General features: G+C 49.5%; 1 protein-coding gene across 1 annotated transcript; it reads left to right on the top strand.

The window, feature by feature from the left end:
* The first annotated feature begins 4,728 nt into the window (after positions 1-4,728).
* LOC120309964 (olfactory receptor 52R1-like) lies at positions 4,729-5,798 on the top strand. Its single transcript, XM_039347738.1, has one exon. It carries the CDS (start codon positions 4,830-4,832, stop codon positions 5,796-5,798), a length of 969 nt encoding a protein of 322 aa, XP_039203672.1. The 5' UTR covers positions 4,729-4,829.
* The last annotated feature ends 4,815 nt before the right edge of the window (positions 5,799-10,613 follow it).

Here is a 10,613-nt window from a genome sequence, read left to right as displayed (position 1 = left end):
ATATGCCCACGTAATGCCTGGCTGGCACTTCACTTCTGCTCAGGTGTTGTCTGAGCTTCCTACACACACAGGTTTGCATCCTTCAGAAAGAGTGCTGGGCCTCTGTTTTCAATGCAGGTTCAGCAGTCTTCTGAAAGAGGCTTCCACCCTTCTGATGACTTTGCTGTGTCTATCAGCAGTGGCCACTCACTGCCAGCACACTTTTTGCCTTGCAACACTTACCAGCTAGGAAAACTTTGCAGGAGTTGCTGCTCCTCCTACTCAAGTGACCACACCCAGGCAAAGCTGAGGGACAAGGGGAGACTCAGAAGGGGGGGTCCCATTGCTTCTCCTAACCCTTTTGCTTTGTCCCTCAGACTATTTCTGAACACGGGACTCCTGGCCACAAAGCAGTGCCAAAAGAGAGGCTGGCTTCTTGGGGCCTAGAAGGAAGAGAGAAACTCTCCCCCCTGCTTCCCACAAATCCTATCTCTGCCCCACCAGACAACCTCTGAGCTGTGCTGTCCCATAGGTTCATGGGGGGGGGGGTGTTTTATTCTTTGCAGAAGATCCAAGTCCAGAAGTAGCCTGAATAACAGGTCACCAGTGCAAAGCACTTCCACATCAGTGTCCCAAAGGTGCTTTTAACAAAAGGCAACTGGAGTGCCTTGGTTTTAGTTCCCAAGAAGTGAAGAAGCTTCTTGGATGAGAAGTGAAACGTTTTCAAAGGAGAAAACAAGAAAGTCCATTTGCCTTTTGGAAAAGCACCTGTTGAAGGAAAAGTCTTCATCCTGGTTCAGTCCAAGCCGGGAATAAACAACATGGCGACTGCTTTAGAAAGAAGGTTGCAGTTTATTGAAGAGGAGAACCAGACAGAAAAATGGCTCTGGAAGAAAAGAGAGGGAGCACATGTAGGGAGTGGGTTTTTATACCCCCTGGAGCCTTTTGTTTGGAGTTGTTCCTGTCGCATGAACTTTGACCTGAGTGTGCCCCTTTGGCATCTGTGGGTTAATCATATTATGTCCCGTCTTAAGAGTTTGGGTGGGGTATGTAGATTTTAGGTGTCTTCGTCTTGCTAAGCTTCTAGCTGGGGCCTCCAACCTTCCTGCATTATTTACATCTGCATTTGTACAGAGCTGGTTTCTGCTTGGGGGAGGAAGACTTGGGGCTATTAAGAAAAAAAACTGGGCATGTTTTTCTGCCTCTTTAAGATCCTTTGAGGAAATATATTTTTCTGCCCTTTTAATATTTCCTTCTCTGGCGGACTGACTTCCCACACACCTTTGGGATAACCGTGATCTGGATGGTGGAGGATCTCCATAGACAATGACAGTGGCTGTCACTGATGCCCCTTGAAAGGTGGTTAGTGCTCCCAACTCAGGCGCCTGCCTCGCCCAGGTCTGCCCTTCCACCCTTGAAGAAGAGTGGGGGGGGGGAGGAAAGAGAATTATGGGAATAAATTCATCAGTCACAGTCTAAAATGTTATGGGGACCGGACTACCCAAGCCACATAGCTGAGTTGGGTTGGAACTTGCCCACTGAGCAGCAAAAACTTTCCTGGCAGACTCAGCTGCCAACTTGCAGTCTGGAGAAAAGCAATTCATGTGGTTACGCCCTGGGCATTGTAGTCCTTGCTCAGAGGAAGAGGGGTGCTCTGTTCCCCTCATTAGTTTGGCTGCCCTTTCTGGCACCTTTTTCACCTCCAATGTGTTCTTCTGAAGCGTGATGCCATCTCAGGGATGTATTCATGGTGCCGTCTCAGCATGGCAGTTCCACCTGTGGGCCTTTTCTTGATTATTCCTACCAGGGAATTAATTGCTCTTTGTAGGCATTTTCCCATCCTTCCTGGTTTGATTTTACCAGCAGGACCCTGGATGAAGGGGCATTTTGGAGGGTGATCTAATGAAGTAGGGGACAGCCCACTCCTCCCTGTGTGCACTTGGCTCCGTCCCTGGTCAATTTTACTTTACTTTAATTTTAAATTTTCCCATTTAATTGAATGTTTTCAAGCTGCCCAGAGTTGCTTCAGTTAGATAGGCTGCATACAAGTTTGGGAAAGAGAGAAGGAAGAAGGAAGGAAGGGAGGGAGGGAGGGAGGGAGGGAGGGAAGGAGGAAGGAAGGAAGAGGAGGAGGAAAGAAGGAAGGAAGGAAGGAAGGAGAGAGAGAGAGAGAGAGAGAGAGAGAGAGAAATTTGCACTCGTCTCAAGTTCAATGTCCTTTTATTAATTTCAGCATCTCAGGTGCATTTCAAAAATTCTTTCTCTCTTCTAGTTTATTTGCTCTTGGATAAAGCTTTGTGTTCTCTGCAAGAGTGATAAACTCCTTTTGCACCCTTTTTTTCTTTTGCAGAAGCCCATGCTCCTTTGCCTTCTCTTGGCACAAGGAAATCAATTCTAACAATTATTCCACCCACCCCACACATGCTGGGGCTTTTGTGTCCAGGAGGGCAACTTCTGAAGGTGTGGGAGAACCAGAGCTACAGAGGCAGAAAATGAATCATAAAGTTTATTCTCCTTCTGTGTGGCAGCATCATCACTCCTGGTTTGGAGAAAGCCTTCTGCAAAGTGGTCCCATCGGGCCAGGCCGGGCCATTCCAGGCTCCGTGTTTGAATGTGACCACGAGTGGCCTCTCTGCCAGGAGCGCTCCCAAAGGGGCGCGTTGCCTGCTCTCCCTTGGGGACGCAGGCTGGGCCCGATTGGGCTGCTTCGGAAGCCTCCGCCTATAAAATGCCCGTCAGCAGCAGCGGAGCCCCACACAGCTCAGGGATGACCATGTGCGCTCTGCGGATTGCTGTGCACTGCTGGGCCCACATTTCAGGGCCTGCAAGAGTGGCCGGGCTTCCTGGGAGAGTGCCAGGCTTCCATCGTTGTGGCCGACCATAGCTGGGCTGTTGCCTTTGGCCAAGGGCTGCACCATGAGGTGAGCAGGATCACCCCATAGAACCAGGATGAAGGGCAGTCTGAGAGGAGAATCTGGGCCATTCAGCTCCACTGCCACCCTCGGGGGGACTGGTAGAGGATTCGAGGTGGGCGAAATAAAAGGGCCCATTTCTGTTCCCGGGTGGCCTCTGTCCTGGGACGTGTCTTCCCACGGCTGAGCATCATGGAATCCTGGAGACAGAGGGGTCCTTGAGGGCCTCAGGTCCTCCTCTCCACCCAGGGCAGGGAGCCAGACAAAGCCATCCTGAGGGTGGGGTGGCTTCCCTCTCTGAAGGAGAGCTCAGGGAGGGACTAAGCTTATAACAGAATCATAGAGTTGGAAGGGATCTTGGAGGTCTTCTAGTCCAACCCCCTGCTCAAGCAGGAGACCCTATACCATTTCAGACAAATGGCTGTCCAATCTCTTCTTAAAAACCTCCAGTGATGGGGCATTCAAAACTTCTGGAGGCAAGCTGTTCCACTGGTTAATTGTTTTCACTGTCAGGAAGTTTCTCCTTAGTTCCAGGTTGCTTCTTTTCTTGGTGAGTTTCCATCCATTGCTTCTTGTCCTGCCTTCAGGGGCTTTGGAGAAGAGCTTGACTCCCTCTTCTTTGGGGCAGCCCCTGAGATACTGGAAGACTGCTATCCTGTCCCCCCTCGTCCTTCTCTTCATTAAAGCAGACACACCCAATTCCTGCAACCGTTCTTCGTACGTTTTAGCCTCCAGTCCCCTGATCATCTTGCTCTTCTCTGCACTCTTCCCAGGGTCTCAACCTCTTCTTTGCTTGTCCTCACATGCAGTCATAATCTGCTTCCTTGCCATGTCGTGTCCTGTCCCTGGTCCAATTAAGAAAAAGGAATCGGAACCACTGAAAAGGGCGGCTGGAAGGGACCTCCCAGACCTTCTCAGGGCCAGTCGCCCCAGAGCGGTCTCTGTTGGAAGAGGTCTAGCAAAGAAGGGCTCACTGCTTTGGGTGGCAACCTCTCCCACAGGCTGGAAGCTCATGCAGTCTGGAGGTTCCTCTTAATGTTGAATCCAAATCTTCTTCCTTGCAGTTGCAGCCCGCTGGACCTGGTTCTGCCCTCTGGGGCAATGGAGACACCCCTTCAGATGTTGGGGGACTGCTATGCTGCCTCCCCTCAGGTCATTCCTGATAGGGTTTGGTTTCCAGACCCCCTACCTTCTCGAACCCACAACTTCTCCCTGCCCTGTTTGAACCTGTGCTTAGAATTGGGAGTCTGGCCCCATGTGAGGGCTGGCTAGGCAGTGCAGAGAGGGACCACAGCGTCCCATCCTCCAATCCTGGCGACTGCATTTGTGCATCTCCAAGTAGCCTTTGCTCATTGCACCTTGCAGGGTTGGGGTTGATGAGGACCTCCAGATCCCTTTCAGACGTACACTGGACAAGCAGCCTCCCTCACTGTAGTTTCCACCCCCCTTCATTTTCCTCCGAGATGCAAGATTGGACATTGTCCTGGGGCTCGTCTGTTTTGGCCTGAGTATCAGAGCATCCGGGTGGAACTGGGGGTGGGGTGGGGGGCACATGGCGGGCCAGCCTTACCTTCCTGAAAGGGTTGTGAGGATACTGAAGCAAAAAGGGGGGATGGTTTCCTGAAGGAAAGTCCAGGTTAACAAACCCTGATCCTGACAATACAGCTATATCTCCTGGCTTCCTTCATCCTGAATCTTCCATTCAATTAACAATTGTTAGCAATTAACCAGGGGAACAGCTGGCCTCCAGAAGCTGTGGGCGCTACATCACTGGAACCATTTAAGAAGAGACTGGACAGCCATCTGTCCAGAATGGCCTGAGCAGGGGGTTGGGCTAGAAGGCCTCCAAGGTCCCGTCCAATTCTGTCACTCTTATTTGCAGCTCCTCGTAATCCTGACCACCATCCCATCAGTTCCTCCAAGAGGGCCAGGCTGGGCATGGAGCCCCCTCCCTCCAACCGTTCCACCTTCCTCCCTGCAGCTTCCTCCTCCTCCTTTCTCCTCCTGGGCATCCCTGGGCTGGAAGCTCTGCACGCCTGGCTGGCTCTGCCCTTCGGTTCCTTGTACCTGGTGGCCCTGCTGGGCAATTGCACCCTTCTCCTGCTCATCAAGACGGACCCAAGGCTCCACCACCCCATGTACCTCTTTCTCTGCATGCTGTCCCTCACGGACCTGGTGCTGTCCACCTCAGCGCTGCCCAAGATGCTGGCCATCTTCTGGCTCAATGCCAGAAGCATTGGCTTTAGCAGCTGCCTGGTCCAGATGTTTGTCATTCATGCCTTCACGGCCATGGAATCCGGCTTCTTCCTCGCTATGGCGTACGATCGCTACGTGGCCATTTGCCAACCCCTGAGGCACTCTGCCATCCTCTCGGGCACCCGCATCGCCTCCATCGGCAGCGCAGTCCTGGCCAGGGGGCTGGTGTTCTTCTCCCCACACCCCTTCCTGGTGGGGAGGCTACCCTTCTGCGGGCCCAAAGTCATCGCCCACAGCTACTGCGAGTTCATGGCGGTGGTCAAGCTGGCTTGTGCAGACACTGCCGTCACAAAGGCCTACAGCCTGACGGTGGCATCGCTGATTGGCGCCTTTGATGTCCTCTTCATTGGGCTGTCCTACGGCCTCATCCTGCGCACAGTCTGCCAGCTGCCCTCCAAACAGGCCGGCCTCAAGGCCTTGGGCACCTGCGGGTCCCACATCTGCGTCATCCTGGTCTTCTACAGCACGGCTGTTTTCACCTTCCTCACCCATCGCTTCAGCCACGGCAGCATCCCGCCTCAGGTCCACATCCTCGTGGCCAACGTCTACCTGCTGATACCACCCACCCTGAACCCCATTATCTATGGGGTGAGAACGAAGCAGATCCGTGAGCGAGTGCTGAGGGGGCTCCATTGGAAGAGGGCCTCGTAAGCCCTCTGTGGGCTCTCCTTATCACCCCCCCCCCAGATGACCCTCCTTGTCTATACCAAGGGAATATTTTATCTATAGCAGTTCTACGGAGGGTTTACAAAAAGGACTCGTAAGCTTTGAGACATGCTTGGATCAAAGTGAAGGGACAATGTGGAAGACCATTGTTTTTTCCAAGGACATATTTTGATTTCTCTTTCATATTAAAAAAAAATCTAGATATTTAGAGCTTACCTTGAACTAGGCTGCTCGATTCTTTTACTCTTGCTTGCTGAATAAAGGAAAAGGGGGGACAAAATCTTCACTTGACTTATTTATTTATTTTTAAATTTTATAAGCCGCCCCACTCCCGAAGGACTCTGGGCGGCTAACAATAAAAAACACATAAAACATAACAATACAACAATACAAAAACAATCATCCAGGGGTAAGGTTTTATAAACCCCAGGCCTGCCGGAAAAGCCAGGTCTTAAGTAGCTTACGGAAGACCAACAGGGTGGGAGCGGTCCTAATCTCCGGGGGGGGGAGCTGATTCCAAAGCGTGGGTGCCATCACAGAGAAGGCCCTCCTCCGCGGCCCCGCCAAATGGCACTGCTTGGCCGACGGGGCCTGAAGGAGGCCCAGCCTGTGGGATCTAACCGGACGTAGGGAACTATGAGGTAGTAGGCAGTCTCGCAAATAGCCTGACTTCAAAGCTGTGAAAGTCTCAGGCTTTTGGTTCCCATCCTGGAGCCGAGTCAGGCCTTTCAGTCTCCTGATCACAGCAGGGCCATGAGGTCCTGGGGCTAGATTTTGATAGAAGCCCCGGGTTGGTGTGGTTGGGAGCTTCTGCATGATGCGCAGTGCTAAGTACTGTGGGAACTGCTCCCCTTCCCAGGGTATCTCTGCCATGAACCCTAACCTTAACCCTTCCAGATCCAAAGGAATCAGCTGGGCACCTGATCACTGCCCTGACACTTGGCAAACACAAAATTGTTTATGCAAATATCTCACGGAGCCCTCCTGATTAACCAAACTTCCATGGTTTCCCAAAGGTGCTTTTTCAAAAAGGAACTGGATTTTGTTTTTCCTTGAAGGCGTTTCGCTTCTCACGCAGGAAGCATCTTCAGTTCTGACTGAATGATGGTGGAGGATGGAAGGATTTTTATTGCTTGCGATTATCTGGTTGTTAGCCTGCTCTCTGAAAGAGGGGTCAAAGAGGCCATCTACGTCAACACTGAACAGCCCTCCCTCAACGGAGAGGGAGGGATACAACACCACCCACTCCTGTTTCCAACACCGTCCTTCCAGCAGTTCCAAGAAGGCTCCTCACCCATCTGCACTCTGACCTGGGTGACTCTGAGGGCACAGATAAGCCTCCAAGTGGCCTCAATGACTTTCACAGAGAGTGCTAACGATCAGAAATGGAAATTCTTCCATTCCCCACCATTCAATCAGAACTGAAGAAGCTTCTTGGATGAGAAGCGAAACATCTTCAAGGAAACACAAAGAAAGTCCAGTTGCCTCTTGAAAAAGCGCCTTTGGGGCAACCGTGATCTGGATGAGTGAAAATCTTCTAAGACATAGAGGAGGAGATCACTTAAATTTGCCTTGGTAATGTAGAATGAAGCAAAAGACTTGTGAAGGATGATGCGCATGGAGGGGGAGCGGGCAGGAGGGGCTGCAGTGGAGCATGGATTCCCCAGGAAGGATGAAGCAGTTTTGGGGGGTGGGGGAGGGGAGAGACAAGGGGCAGCACAGTCCGAAGCTGGAGCAGAGGGAGAGTCGTAAAAGTTTAGTTCAAGGGTAGGCAACCTTGGCTCTTTTATGACTCGTGGACTTCAACTCCCAGAATTCCTAGAGCCAGCCATGCTGAGGGGACAGGAAGAGGTTTCCAAGCTGAGCCATGCTGGCTGAGGGATTCTGGGAGTTGAAGTCTACGAGTCATGAAGGGACCAAAGTTTCCCCATGCTGGCTCAGGAATTCTGGGAGTTGAAGTCCACGAGTCATAAAAGAGCCAAGGTGGCCTATCCTTGGCCTAGGCCGCTTTATGACTCATGGACTTCAACTCCCAGAATTCCTGAGCCAGCATGGCTCAGCTTGGAAACCTCTCCCTTTTCCCTCAGCATGGCTGGCTCAGGAATTCTGGGAGTTGAAGTCCACGAGTCATAAAAGAGCCAAGGTTGCCTACTCCTGGTTTAGTCTCTCAGGATTCTGTCTATTGTGTGTACTGCAAACAAACAAAGAACTAGATTTTGATTAAATTGTTTCATTGTTCTTGGGCTGGTCCTGACAATACTTTAACATTGGATGTATTGAGGGATATTTGTGAACAATGGACCCAGAAGTTAATTTTAAGATTATCTTCATTATCAATAGAAGGTGTTTGGAAAATGTTACTGGATAGTTTTACTGGATACTATTTGAAAGAGGATTTAAAAATAGAAATTATGGGAAGGAGGTGCTACACTGTACGTACAAATGATGTCTCAACAAAACAAAAGGGTGACCTGGATAAAATTTCTCATATTTGATTTACGAAAGAGATTTGTTGTAGCTTTGAAGAATTTCTGAGTCAGGACAAAGAAAAAATGAAAATAACCCAAACTCTAGGACATTATTTGAGGGAATTAAAAATCAAGATTATTAAATGTAAAGACAAGGAATATAAAGTTGGTTTATTTGATCAAAATTATTATGCTGTTATCGCTTGTAATCTTTAATGGACTTTTGCAGATCAGGACTGAATGATGAGAGTTTAAGGATTTCTTCATACATAAGAGATGCGATATAGAAAGATGTGATAATTTATCGCATTTGAAGGGAAGGTGATAAGTTACTAAAATTGCCTGAATTTGGAACAGTGACACCTTCAGCGATGACAAAATGAGTGCAGGGTACCGTTACATCTGATAAAATGGAAAACCCCACAACTGGTTTAATTAATTAATTAATTAAATTAATAAAGAAATATTTAATGAATCCTTTTGACATGCAAATTTTAGAGACTGAATGGAATCAGCTATTGGAGATCCACGTTTTGCACTTTTTTTCTCCCCCCCCCCTTTGACCATAGGAAACTTTCTCTTAATATGTCCATCATCACCACCATCATCATCCTCACTCTGTTTCCACTCAGGGTTGAAATTGAGGCAGAAGGTAAGAAAAGAAGTGGGGGGGGGGAGAAGCCAAAGCTTGTTCACTAAAGCTCTCCCTCCCTTCCTCTCCTGGCCCACCACCCTCGCTGCTTTGTTTTGCCTTCGGTGCTTTAGGATCATATCAACAACCTCAGCAAGAACAGCAATAGCAACACTTGTGCCCTGTTCATTCAGGCAATAGAAAAATAGAATAGAATAATAACTTTATTGTCACTTTGAATGCACACTAATAGGCATACATTAAAATGAAATTTCGTTGCATTCAGCTCTCAAACGGTCACCACCTTCGATATACACTACATAAATATGACAAAAATAAATAAATAAATACAGAATTGTGCATATACCCTCATATATTATATGATACAGAGAAACAACACAGTCTAGTTCGGATTGTTTAAACGTGTGCATGGCAAGAAAAATGAATCTTGCGAGTTTACCAGATGGAAGGCATAGGGAACAAAGCTATTACAGAATTGGGTAGTCCTGCTATAAATACTTTGAAACCTCCTCCCAGAGGGGAGCATCAGAAACAGAACGTAAAGTGGATGTGTGGGGGGTCTCTAGCAATGGTTTCAGCTCTAAGCACATATGAGCACTTCTAAGCAGCGTCCTGAATATCAGGGAGCGAGCTTCCTATAACCTTCTCAGCTGTCCTCACCACTCTCTGTGTGGACTTTCTATCTGAGGCACTGCTGCCACCAAACCAGACAGTGATGCAATTTGTTAAAATGCTTTCAGTGGTGCCTCTGTAAAAAGTAGCCAGGACAGAAGGAAAAAGAGGTGCTCTCCCCATCCGATGCAGGTTGTGAACATTAGCTAGAAACCCTCCTTGCACCATGATGGAAGGCAGATCGATGTCCTTGAATTTTGATGGGGCTGAAATGACAAATAGAAGGTGGTCAGCTGGCTCAACTGAGGAGCCACTTCATCTTCCATCTATGCTCAGTCCTGGTTGACAACTGCTGAAGGACTAGTGGAAATGGTTCGTGCGACCCCAACTCTCCTGTGTGTCCTACATCAACATGATCTTTACAGGATAAAGAGCTTCATCTGCACAGAAGAATGGATTGAGAGGGACTGAGGGGAGCAGGGAAAGGCATCGAAGAGGTGACAGTGGTGAGTCAATTCTGAGATTATCTCAGAAACAGCCACAACCAGATGGGAGAAACCTGCAGACAAGACTCAGGTGGAAACGTCCAGTCCACTTTAGCCCCAGATGAGCATTAAAGAGACCTTCCTAAAACCAGTGTCCTCCTGGCTTCCTTGACTTTGCCCAGCTGTGTGGTGCTTGACCATCTCCCTTGTCCAAAATGGTCTTCTGCGAAGAAGTGAGCAAACACAGGTGGTGTTGCCTGCTCTGAATCTCCTTCCCCTGGATCGTCTGCCTGCCCTTCAGGACCCCAAGCCACATCCTGACTGCCCCCAACCCTAACCCTCAGCCGGGGTAAGAATAACAGACAAGGTGGGACCTTCCCAATGAAGACAATTGCTGAGCTTCTCTGCTGAGGGAAGAGCTGATCTGTGAGGGGCAGAAGGTTCCTCTGCCTCCCAGGGCACCCCGACCACAGGGGCTGAGGAGCCCCTTCTGGGGAGGGGTGAGGACTTGCTGCAGGGCTTGGGCCCTAGAGGCTAAACCTACTCCTGCCGGGCATGAAATGTCCAGGGAGCCCGGCCACCT

Source organism: Crotalus tigris, unplaced genomic scaffold (genome assembly GCF_016545835.1).
Source record: "Crotalus tigris isolate CLP2741 ecotype Arizona unplaced genomic scaffold, ASM1654583v1 scf7180000017560.2302168, whole genome shotgun sequence".
Taxonomy (NCBI): Eukaryota; Metazoa; Chordata; class Lepidosauria; order Squamata; family Viperidae; genus Crotalus; species Crotalus tigris.
The sequence above is the reverse complement of the archived record's forward strand: the minus strand, read 5'-3'. Positions and strand labels throughout refer to the sequence as shown.